We start from the raw sequence: 13471 nt of genomic DNA on the forward strand, positions 1-13471 counted from the left end.
AATACCCCTGTACCCTAAAACCTGAACCCTACAAATACCCCTGTGCCCCAAAACCCAAACCTAGCCCTGAACCCTTAAAATGCTCCTATTCCCCCAAACCTAGCCCTGAACCCTTAATATACCCCTGTACCCCAAAACCCATACCTATCCCTAAACCCTGAAACTACCCCTTTACCTCATAACCCAAAACTAAATCTGAAACCTTAAAATACCCAAACACCCCATAACATATACCTCAGTACCCCAAAATATATACCCCTATACCCATACCTACCTTATCCAAACATTTAAAAAAAATGTTTTTACCATTCATGCATTTACAACGAATTTTGTTGTAAATGTATGCGTGGTAAAAGCATATAAAATGTAATGCCATGCATTATAATGGCATTGCGGAGTCATGGTACTTTCCTAATGAAAGTATGAGGAGTGATGGTATGTGGAAAGAAAGTTGCGGAATAATGGGTGTTTACCCTCCCCGGTAAGTACATTGGTGGCACGGCGGCCCACATCTCCAGCAACATACTCCTATTTTTTCACCACCCATTTGAAAAATGCACAGGTCTCTCTCATTAACGGCCAGCACCGACATACACTTTTAGACACACCTCCCGCCACAAGTTCTAGAATTGCGAACTTTAGAGCTGGGGAGCTACGTTCGAATCTCGGCATCAGCTCAACATCCTGTGATTCCAGGCAAATCGCTTTGTCTCCCCGTGCCTACCACAAATGAATGTGTTCTTCTGTAATGTAAATTGTGCTTGTGACATGTTGTCGAGTTTGCGCTATATCATATTGCAAGGAAAAATAAAGTAGTGAAACTCGAGTTCACACACTACTGAACGCGCACTCTTAAATGCATCAGCAGTGCACTGTGAATCGGAGCGTTTCACAGGGCTGTCACAGATAAGAAATGCTATCAAACCGAAATCCTACAAAACTATATACTACTGGCCGGCAGCAATTCATACCCGGATAACGTCGGAAGCGCCTGCTTATGTGTGTGTGTGTATATATATATATATATATATATATATATCTCCAAGAATACTGGCCCTTCACCTCCAGCTCGTATCTGGCAAACAGAAACCACGGCGAGTCCCAGGTTTTCAGGCAAAAGTTGTTTTATTTCACCACAGCACAACGGTCTGACGCGTTTCGGGCGGATGCCCTTGCTCACAGATATATATATATATTTGATCTATCTATTGCACAAGAATTGGAGCATTACTGCTTTTTGTATTCTGTATATCACTTTGAAACGTTCACATTTATTTCACAAGAACTATGCTCCCATTTAACACTTCTATTTCCAATATTGTGTGTGTGTGTGTGTGTGTGTATATATATATATATATATATATATATATATATATATTACACATTAAATGACTGGATTGTAGCTGGCCATCTCTTTGCTTGCAATTAACTTGTATATGTAATACATTGGTCTCCAGATTTGAGTGAATGTTGCAAATTGTTGATCTAAAATGATGCCCCTTAGTATATTGTTAGGAGATATTAATTTTACCATTTTCCCCTTGGTTCATATCACTAACTTACATTTGATCATAATATATAGGGAATCCTAAGCTGCTTGATAGCATTATTTGTGAGTGCATATGATCATCGTGATGCTTTTCCGCTTATTCTTGATGATTTTGTCACTTGCACAAATTTGGATTGAAGTGATAATGTAAATAGGAAGATATGATGATTCTACTACTGCTCTAGGCAACTGTTCCACCTATTGGTAATGTCCATTGAACAAATGTATGATTATTTCTGAGGTTTTGACTTTAAAGGTTAAAATAATTTTTGGTTCTGCTAGAGGGTGGCAACTTTTTTATGCGTTGGTAAAAGTCTGTATTGGAAGCATATTAACCATGCTTGTAATGATCTCCGACTTAACCGTTCCCGTTATAAATAAAAATGTTGATAATGTTATTTGTTTCTTTATAGGCTGGGACCACATTCAAACCATAGATTCTTTATTGAGAAAAGGAGGATACAAAGCTCCAATTACTAATGAGTTCAGGAAAATGATAAAACTGACCAGGTATTTGATTAGATATTCTTTTTTTATTGTGTAGATTATAAATGTACAAATGTATGAGGACATAAAAACATTAATTACTGAGAGGTTCATTCAATCACTTTTGCCATACATTGAAGCCAAACTACTCTGTTTTGCAGCATGAATCTTTTAGGGATTCACATGCTGTGCATTATTCAATCATCTAGTGGTTGGGTCTGTGATTCTCCTTTGTATTAATAGCCCTTCCCATTTTTTTTTTTGGTTTGGTGTTAACTGTCCTACCATTTGGTGTCCACTTCAGTCTTATCTGACGTCATACGCCTCCCCAGAAGCTCCCACGTGTGGTCACCATCTTCGGATTCTTTTTTTCCATCATTGGGTAGAAGATTTGTCCAATCTACAAAAAAGTGTATTCGAACATTTCTCGAAGTAGTAGTAGTACCGAAAAAGAACACAAACAAGGTACCATTTAAAAAAAAAAAGTGTTTAAATCATTGTGTCTACACATTGGAAGTTGGCCAGTGAATGTCTGCACAAGGGGCCCCTTGTTCCATATGAGATGGCAAAAACACCCTTCAATTTTGCCTGAAGTGCCATCAGAAATTAGCACTATCATAACCTCCTCGTTTCTCACAGTAAAGACACTGCAGGCAGTCAGGCACCGGAAAAGACTAAGACATTGAAGTCGGTCAGGGTGACGCATCTATGAAATAAGCCTTTGTCTAACCGGAAATTAATTCCTACTCTTGACACCGAAGAGACATCTTAAAGCTGAATGTGGCAGCGATATTACAAAAGAGTGGATTTTGACCCCTCCCTTCAAGAATGTAGAATTCCACCAAAAACATTGACAGAAATAACAATATTGGACAAAGAGCCAGAAGAACTGGAACCATCAATGACCCCCTAGCCACAAGAAGAGGAAGAACAGCAAGAAAACTTTTTTGATGATGATCTTGAAATCCAGGGTATGTTCCAAGGATCACATGGGTCAGAATATCTTGAGACTCCGAGGCAGGACATAAAAATAAACTCCCCAGAAGAAGGGCTTATCATTTGGACTGCCGCCTCCGGACGACCTTGCCATGTATAAAGTCAGTGAAGAGGGCAACGGACACATATGGGGGTACAAATGAATGAAAAGAAGTCTGTACTAAAAAATAAGCACTACAGCATAGACATACAAATGAACAAGGAAGCTCAAGTGAGACAGAGTATTAAAACATTTATTTACAAGCTCAAACACATTTCCAACCCAACCACCACAAATATAACAAACCGCTACAAAATCAATGCACTTGCAAAAACAAGTGATGGACCGAATGTGGATCAATGTCACACATTCCCCCAGTCAAAAGATCTGGGCCCAAATCCATCGTTTTTTTGCACTCCACACCACCCTGGGTTAGACAATGGCGATATGCAAATCAGCTCTGACCCTGTTGCCCCATGGGAACAGTCCAGTCCGAACTACAAAAGCCATGTCCTTCCCAGAACGGAATAAAGCATCCGAGGACCGGACCGGTTTCGAGGTAACACCTCTCATCAGCCCGGCTAGCTTGACTCCAAGTGGTGTGGAGTGCCTGGGACCCACGTCTGGGCATCCCCAGCGCACTTAGGGCGGCAATTGCAAAAACAACAAGTGATGGACCGAATGTGGATCAATGTCACACATTCCCCCAGTCAAAAGATCTGGGCCCAAATCCATCGTTTTTTTGCACTCCACACCACCCTGGGTTAGACAATGGCGATATGCAAATCAGCTCTGACCCTGTTGCCCCATGGGAACAGTCCAGTCCGAACTACAAAAGCCATGTCCTTCCCAGAACGGAATAAAGCATCCGAGGACCGGACCGGTTTCGAGGTAACACCTCTCATCAGCCCGGCTAGCTTGACTCCAAGTGGTGTGGAGTGCCTGGGACCCACGTCTGGGCATCCCCAGCGCACTTAGGGCGGCAATTGCAAAAACAACAAGTGATGGACCGAATGTGGATCAATGTCACACATTGCCCCAGTCAAAAGATCTGGGCCCAAATCCATCGTTTTTTTGCACTCCACACCACTTTTCCCTGTTCCCTGCTTTTGTAGTTCGGACTGGACTGTTCCCATGGGGCACAGGGTCAGAGCTGATTTGCATATCGCCATTGTCTAACCCGGGGTGGTGTGGAGTGCAAAAAAACGATGGATTTGGAACCCAGATCTTTTGACTGGGATGAATGTGTGACATTGATCCACATTCGGTCCATCACCTGTTTTGTTTGCAATACCGCCATAAGTGCGCTGGGGATGCTCAGACGTGGGTCCCAGGCACTCCACACCACTGGAGTCAAGCTAGCCGGGCTGATGAGGTGTTACCTCGAGTCCGGTCCGGTCCTCGGATGCTTGATTCCGTTCTGGGAAGGACATGGCTTTTGTAGTTCGGACTGGACTGTTCCCATGGGGCACAGGGTCAGAGCTGATTTGCATATCGCCATTGTCTAACCCGGGGTGGTGTGGAGTGCAAAAAAACGATGGATTTGGGCCCAGATCTTTTGACTGGGATGAATGTGTGACATTGATCCACATTCGGTCCATCACCTGTTTTGTTTACAAAATCAATGCACAGCATGTGATTCCAGAAAAGATTCACACTGAAAAACAAAAGGATTCCTTACCTCTAGAAGTAGTTCTGCAGCTCGAAGAATTTTCTGGATTCACATGTGACCTACACTTCTCCCCGGAAGATGAGCTAGCAATTCTACAAGAAAAAAGGAACCTGAAGTTCGCCACCATGTGTGGGAGGTTCTAGGGAGGGCGTATTCCATGAGAAGAGGCTGGATTAGACTCCAAATGGTGGGACAGTCTATGCCCAACAGCAAAAAAGATGGACTACTAATACAAACGAGAATTCAGGACTCAATCTACTAGATGGCGAAATAATGCACAGCATGTGAATCCAGAAACTTTTTCAGCTGCAAATCTACTTCTACATGTAAAATCATTTCGATTTCAGGCTTAAGGGCGAAGCCTTCAACTCTTCCCCTGCAGAATGCACTTGCTGTATCATGAAGCTAGTACAGTAAGTAAGTCTTCTTATTTAGATATCTTCCTGTGTGAATATCTAGCTGCAGTCAGGGCTGGCCAACGGTCAAGCAATTGTGAAATAACACCTCTAGTTTCTCTGTATGATTTTATAACTCACTCTTTATGCTGGGTGAAGAGGTGAACAACATGAGGGGGTGTTCGCTGATTCTGGTTCCAAGCAGAAAAATCCATCACAATTTGTTAAATATGGCATTCAACAGAGTAGATTAGTCAAGAGAATGTTAATTGGAAAGAATTTTGTGAGCACGGAATTGTCTGGAAAGACAAATGCAACTATTTAGGTTGTGCTGTTCTTGGCCTCTTATGTTGTAGCCTCTTAAAATGCAGAGTATTGTACCAGATCCATAGGAAACATTGGAGTCCATCTTTGTGAAGTGGTTGAGGTAAGTAGCATCAATAGTGCTCTTAAGTAATGTTTGACAGATGTGAAAGGCTTCTACATGATCTTGTGACCTCAAATTTACAAAATACTATTAGACATTGAAAAAGTGAGAGCCACTCATAGAGCAGACTGTTCAAAAATGTTTTTTTCTATATTGCACCATATCCCATTTCTTAAGCTTTTAATTGATCAAAGGGATAGGATTCATCAAACAATTTAATGGAATTCGTCTTGCTTAACTCTAAAGTAAGAAAGGTTTAGTTAGCCTTTTGAATTCAAACTCGTGGGTTGCACTTCGCTTATATCACTTGTTTCACTCTGCTACCTTCGATATTAAATGGGGACTGTGGAATTCCGCATAGGATTGAAAATCGAACCGATCATGCTGCAAAATGTTTTTATTGTAATCATAGTTTTGCTGCTTTTTCATATGCGCCCATATAAACCTCTACATTCAATGACTAAATAAAACAAAAGTTCTTAATATGCGTGTACTAGACTATCAGGATCTTATGTCTCAAAAGCCACACATGTAAATATGAAGACCCTCTCACAGCTTCAGTTTCCTGGGATCAACATGAGATTCTTGCCCCAATAGGCCTGTAATTAACATTTAACCTTCATAGTGTCGTGCTTCACAAACACCCTTTTCAAAGATCTTGGGCAATCATTATCCATACTTGCTAGATTGACAAGACTGGCAAATATTTTGGAAAAGGTTGCTTGTATTCAGATTTTTTATGAAGAATGTGAGGTTTTGAATGTCTTAAATCATTCCCAGTCTAGCTTTTTGAGAATCTAACGTGGTATCTGCTTGCTGCCTTAGCAGAGGTATGGGGATTGCAGACCACTCTACCACTGCATTCCACTGGGAATTTGTTATGACTTTTGAGCCAGCCGTCATTACTTTACAGTTAAGGCATTTTTGTTTTATTATCACTGGAAATTGAGTCAGCCAAGACTCTTCCATTTCACCTATACGTTTAAACTTTGCATATTGTCCCAGGGATGGCTTAACATTTCGCTTCAGTGTGGGCAAATTACATGCATGTGCTAGGTCTGTGCAAAATTAAAGATTTCTTAAATATGTCTTAACTCCTTGGACGCTCATGACGAGCTCAGCTCGTCATGATGTACACCTCCATACACTCATGACGAGCTCAGCTCGTCATGAACAATGGGAATCAAGAAAAGTCAGCATCCTGGAGAATTACCTTTAGCATTCATGTGGTTAAAACGTTATGCATCTGAAAATAATTGTACTGTTGGGGCCAAAATATGCAGGCATCACACTAGATAAGGTTTAGTGTATAGCCCAGACCTGTGGGGTAGGGATTTTGTGCGTCCACTTTAGGATACTGTTATCTCCTGGATATTAAGTTCGAATCCAGTGGAGTACTCCCAAGTCCGATAACATGCAGTAAAACTTTTTTTTTATGCCATGAGTGGGAACCTCAGAGCAGCACTTCTCATCAACACAAATTTAAATTTTTCTTTTCTAATAATTTTTTTATTAAGCCAGCTCATTAGACCTCACCAGGCGCATAATGCTTACATGTACATCACTAGGTTGAGTCTGACAACAATGATAGAACATGACGAGATCGTACAATTAGTCATTTTACGAACAAGCAAAATATACTTATCTTGCATGTGAACTGGATCAAGTCTGACTTGTTTTCTTGTGGTCTGAGGCATGGATTATCTTGTGTTTGTAGGCTCTACTCTTTCCTATATTCCTCTGTAGCTCTGCCACGGAGACCATACCTTTTCCCACTTTTAAGCCCCCCATCTGCTTTTGTATACCACTTCCTCTGCTCGTTGTCACCAGTCTAGGTCAGACTTCCATTCTGTTAGCGACGGGGGAAGGGACACCACCCAGCTTCTCGCTATCTTGCACTTTGCATCCCCTTCAGCCATTGCCAGCCATAGCCCACTGTGCCGAGGCCAGCCTCCCTCACCCTTGATCAGTAGGAGCCACCTGGCATCCATCGTCACTTCTGTCCCCAACACCCTTGACATCACAGCTGTCACCCCTCACCACAATGAATTGATTGCTGGACATTCCCATAATATGTGGAAGAAGGAACCCTCCTGCTGGCAGCTTCCTGCACATAGTGCCATCTGAGTATTCCCCCATTTGTGTAGTAGTGTACTGGGGATGTATGAGCAGTGTAGGATCATGCGCAGATCGCTGTCTTTCTGGGACTCTGCAGGGCCTCTAACCAGTCTTCGTCATCAATAATGCCTAGCTCATCCATCCAGGCTCTTCTAAGGAAGGTTAGTAGGTCAGGTGCATTATTCATTATTTTCCGGTATATTGTGTACGTCCCTTTGTCTGTAATAGGGTCTATTAATAGTCTGTCTTCTAGCAGGGAATAATCTGGGAGGTTCGTACCTCGTATGTGACCTTGTACGACATGCATAAGTCTCATGTATGGAAATCTCTGGGAGAGAGCAAGGGCATATTCTTGTTTTACTTCATTGAAAGGGAGCGGGAGGGGCGTCTCTCCACACGTCTCCCAGGTGCTCAATACCTATGGTCTGCCAAATAAAACATTTTCAACCCTTTTTTTGGGGTGTGGAGGGGCAATTCCTGGACTGAAGTTACAATAGTAAGCATCCGCGACACTTCTTAGGAAAGATGCACTTTCCCCAAATAACATTGGACTGAAGTTATCAAGGTAAACTTGTCTTCCTGGAGCTAGCAATTCATACTGACTATAAGGTAGTCCAAGAAAATATAATGTCAAGAAATCCTGTTGGGCTGGTTGAGGTCATAACCAAATTTAAAAAAAATTGGACTCAAAATACTTCATGGTCGAATATACATAGCATATAAAACAATAGCATTTGTTGGATTTCCTTAATGGTCCAGGATGCTAATGGCATGACTACTCTAATATTGGCGTCTGATACCACGAGGGAGAGTTTGAATTACCATTTTATTCACACTGATTAAAGCCCTTCTTGTACTATTCTGTTGATCCTTGTGCCAAAGGTTCTGGCTCATTACTGCTGTAACCCCTTTCTCCTAGGCCTTTTGACTGAGCCCTAAGATGACCAGAGAGAGATTCACTAAAATCAGTCTTAATTACATTACCATGTGAACATTAAGAATATTAAGAATACATTAATTTCATTACAATAATCCTATCTGAGCAAACTATTAATGCAGTTTGTTGCAGCCAGCCATCCTGTGTTTACCAAAGGTTGTTTTCACCATTCATGATGAACAAGATCAATATGAAAATGACTTTCAATGCAGACAACCCATGATAAACAAGATCAATGCGGAAAATACTTTCAATGCAGACAACCCATATTATGAGGACAGATTTCAGTATGAAGCATGTTTGGACTTTCAGCTACTCCTGGTTGTAGATAGTGGGAACAGGGGCTTCTCTCCGAAATTCATAGTTAACAGAAAGGATTGTTGCCCCAAATGATGAATGTCAGTGCTTCATGGGTCTTATCCTGGTTAGGTTTAACTTTAGTATTATGAACTGCAGGGGCAAACGATTTTGCCTTATTTGACCTCCCTTTGAATTAAGAGCTGACTAAGTCTGTCCCCTATGCCTATTTGTTTTACATTCATCTTTTTATTAAGACCAAGCAGAAAGATAGGCATAGCATTACAGTTAGTTTAACACACAACAATTGATCATTACAGAATCCGGTAAGTACACCACCTCCCACCAGAAGCTGTTACAAAACTAATTTGTCTTCATTTTATCTGTTGCCACATTAAGTTGCATCTGGGTTAGTTATGGGCTGAATTGCCTTTTCTTTGGGGGCCTTGCATGGATTTCCTCTATAATCATTCCATTTGTCCCATATTTTCCTCCATTTCCTTGGGCAACCTCTGCTCACATAAACTGATTTTTCTGCCACCATACACCAGTCCATATCCCTCTTCCGGTCCCTTAGGGTCGGCAGGGCTCCCGACCCCCACAGGCGCGCTGTTACGTTTCGCTACCATTAGGCCTAAGGAAACAACGTTTTTTTTGCACTCGTCCCAGATTGGAGTCCTCCCAAACATTTAATATACACCATTTGGGAGAGAGGGCTAGCGCCTCTCCCACTATCCTGGAAATGCAGGACACTATAGCATTCCAGTAGTTTTGCATTCTTTGGCATGCCCGCAGAATGTTAAATGACTCCTCATCACATTCTCTGTGACAGTGCGTCAGCCTTTCTACCCATTTTTATCAATGTGTCATAGGAGATGTAGGCTCTGTGGACAATTTTAAGCTGGACCAGTCTGAAGCCTGCATTCTAGTGGTGCTGATTCGGGTATGTCACTAGCCCCCCCCCCCCCCCACCCTTAGTTTTTTGTAAATGTTCAAATGGTATAATATCCACCCCTGTATGTAGGTCTCCCACCCACAAGTTTTCGGTCAAGTCCCACTCACCAAAGCCTTTTCTCGATCCATTTTTACCCAAGTTGCTGTGAATCGCATAGGGGTGTTGCCTTGGTAATTCTGTTCTTCCGTCCCAACTTATCCAGGGTTGAGTGCCCTACACATTCAGTCAGTGCAGTGGGCCACTCCAGCGATAAGACGCCTTGGATCAGTATAGATCGCCTGTAAGTAGGTATCCCCTCGGCTGGAGATTCAGCCGATCCATGCAATAGGCTGGTTCCGAGAGTGGTTGGTGAACCCATTGATTTATAGTTGCCAATTGAGCCGTCCTATAACAAGTTTGAATGTGGGGCAATGCTATTCCTCCCTCATAACAGCTGCCGGTCAATTTGTTGTATGCAATCCGTGGGGATCTCCCATCCCATAAGAGGGTTCAGACTGCACTATCTATTGAGTTAAAGTATGTATCAGGAACCAGGAATGGCGTATTTTGCAGAATGCAAAGAAATCACAGCAGTGCCATCATCAATAGTGCTGCCCTACCCAGAAGGGACAGGGGGAGAGCCCCACAGTGTTGGACATCTTTCTGGAGTCGTATCAAGGGGCCTTGTAGGCTTCGGGCCTGGAAACGGGCTGGATCTGTTACATAGATGCCAAGATATCGAAATCCCTCCATCGCTATTTGTGCCTCGCACTCTGTTAGTAGTGAGGGCCTCTGGCCACAGCGAACAAAATCCACCGTTTTCGACCAATTAATTGTGTACCCGGAGTATCTGCTAAAAGTAACAAAGATGTTTAGTATTTTGGTAATGGAAGAATGGGGAGAGGCAACATATAGGAGGATATCATTTGCATAAAGTGATGTTTTGTTTTCCCAGCCCTCCGTACAGGAAAGACCGTGTATTATTGGATCTTTTCGGATCCAAATTGCCACATCAAAGCGAATAGTATGGGAGATAAGGAGCAACCTTGCCTTGTGACCTGCCGTAAATGAAACACACAATGTCCTCCCATTGACCACTACCTGCGCTAGGGGGCTTGTATATGAGACTGATCCACAACAGAAATTACGCTCCAAAGCCCATTCGCCTAAGTACAGCGAACATAAAATACCACTCAGTGGTGTCAAAAGCCATGCGTGCATCTAGCAAGATAACCACGGCATCCTCCTGGATCCTGTGGGAACGTCCCAGCACTCAGGTGCCTGAGGTTTAGGGCTGTGCTGCCACCTGGCATAAAGCCCTATTGGTCCGGATGGACTAAGGTGGTAAGCACTGGAAGAAGTCTTAGGGCTAATAGTTTTGCTAAAACATTTTGCTTTCATGTTGAGCAAGGAGATATGTTGGTATGAGGTACATTGGTCCCTTGGCTTCCCTTCTTTGTAAATCACTACTACAGTACCCATCCTTTGATCTATCAGGCGCTTTCCTTGTGTCCTGCTTTCCTCAAACTGTCAGGAGATGTGGTACCGTTAAGGGTGCTGTGAGCCTATACAATTCTATAAGGATACCAATAGCCCTTCTTGACTGCCGGCACTTTAATACACCAGACGTTAATCGCAACTTGCCCAATCTATGTGGGTTCCCCACCTTATATCTCGCCCACAGGGCGGGGAGTGATCGGAAATCCTTCTTGCCAGGTGTTTCATGTCCATGAAATAGAGGATCTGTGAGGCAAGGGAAATTCTGCAGAAGCTCCCATGTGCCCCTGAGTAAAAAGTATATTCTTGCATGTTAGGGTTTAGCGCCCTCCAGATATCGGTCAGGCCCAGTGCAGAGAGAAATCCAGTCAGTCATGATTGGGTGGAGTTTGGGGCCCTAGATGGAAAGTGCTCCATGCACTCGCATCCTGTCATGCTAAAATCGCCTCCTGTGAAGACATCCCAATGGGAGTTCTAGCATAAGTGCCTCCAAGTCTGTCATGGTCAAGTCTTTCAAAGTCGGTCGGACATATATTGATAGGATATTGATCACCTCTCTTGCCCAAGTCCCCGAGAGTGCTGCACACCTCCCACGCCGGTCTGACCAAGTCTTTCCAATTATAAGTGGGAAATGTTTCTTCAGGAGAATCCCTGTGCCCCTGGACCCAGACATGTACCCTGCATGTACTTTCATTCCGTATCCCCATCGGTTGAGAGTGTTACAACTGTTTCCCATGAGGTGGGTTTCTTGCAGTAATACCACATATGGGGAGTGTCTTTTGATACATTGAAGTATTATGCCCAGTTGGATTTTATTTCCTAACCCATTTACATTCCTGGTCATTTAAGTTCAGCAGAAGATTGTCCTGTCATGTGGCAAGTGGTTTCCTCGCTATTTTAACCCTGTTGTGTGTCTCTTCCGGATCCTTATCCCCATGAGTCTCTGGCATTATGTGACTGTGAACAGCTATGTTTAGGTCCTGGTCATGGGTGTCCCCTGCTCGTCTCAAACCTGCAAAGATCCACAGCAAACCTGCTGCAAAATTCTGAAAAGCCCCCCTCCCTTCCCTGATTCGCCCCCAACCTGCATCCCTGCCTGACGGTGCACCATCAGTCCATCCCCCAACTCAGCAGAGTGCCTGTCGAACCATCCCAACTTAACAAACATAGGGAACGTAGCCATGCATCCCACTCTCCCCCCTCCTCTGTCCCTGCGTATCTAAGCATATTCCTCCTGCAAAGAGGATGGGTTTTCTACAGTCAGAGCGGTGCGTATCTCCATTTCAAGGCCTATTGTCCTTGGTATTAACCTGAATCTCTGCGCCGAGTAGGTCTTTTGGTACGGAGTAGGGCTTGTGGGGCGGAATTGAATCTTATGCGATGGTTCTAGTCGTTCAATGGATGTGAAACCCTCCCCCCAGCCTTCCAATGTTTTTATACCTGTCAATCACCGACATTCAATGCTTCCTCCCCCGGGTGAGTGTCTTCTGTTTGTTAGTCTCCAGGCACCATCGTTCTCCTTTGTCTAACACAGTGGGCCTTAGCCCCAGAGCTTTTCACTGTCCTCCAGCTGTCAAGCCATTCCCATGCTGGCTCAGGTGTTGTAAAGAACCAATACATCCCTTCTGATTTCACCCGTAGACATTCCGGGAGGAGCATAGAGTAATTTACTCTTTTATGTCCAAGTCTTTTCTTCACCACCATAAAACTGTGTCTCAGCCTCTGTGTTTTTGGGGTAAAGTCTGGGAAGAGGGTAATCTGTTTATTTTCAAATAGGACTGGTGGGGCACTGTGGGCATTCTGGAGTATCACGTCACGCTCTCCATAATTAAAGAGACGTGCTATGATGGGCCTGGGTAGTGCCCCTGATTTGGGCCGTCCACCCAGCACCCAATGGGCCCTCTCCACAAAAAAGAATCGAGAGCACCTTTTTTAGTTGGAGATGTTTGTGGATAAGGTCTTCAACGAATACATCAGGCAGGCGCCTGTCACTCTGCCTGTTCTGGGATCCTATGAATTCGGACGTTTTTGCGTTGCGACAGACCACCTTGATCTTCAAGTCTGGCTTCCAGGTTGGAGTTGAGTGCTTGCATTTCCTTCATTTGCGCCTTAAGCACTGTGGTATCCTAGAGTAGAGTTTTGTTAGAGTTTTCTACTTGTACTCTTGCATCCATATTGCACAA

At 43.5% G+C, this 13471-nt stretch overlaps 1 protein-coding gene across 1 annotated transcript in view; it reads left to right on the top strand.

Annotated features, from left to right (window-relative positions):
- The window catches only part of AMMECR1 (AMMECR nuclear protein 1), a 534200-nt gene that overhangs the window by 475946 nt on the left and 44783 nt on the right, over positions 1-13471 (top strand). The window contains exon 5 of the mRNA XM_086918441.1: positions 1963-2059. Coding sequence (XP_086774567.1) covers positions 1963-2059 — 97 coding nt within the window. The remainder of the gene's footprint in view (positions 1-1962; positions 2060-13471) is intronic.

The sequence above is a fragment of the Lissotriton vulgaris genome, chromosome 4_1 (genome assembly GCF_964263255.1).
Source record: "Lissotriton vulgaris chromosome 4_1, aLisVul1.2, whole genome shotgun sequence".
NCBI lineage: Eukaryota > Metazoa > Chordata > Amphibia > Caudata > Salamandridae > Lissotriton > Lissotriton vulgaris.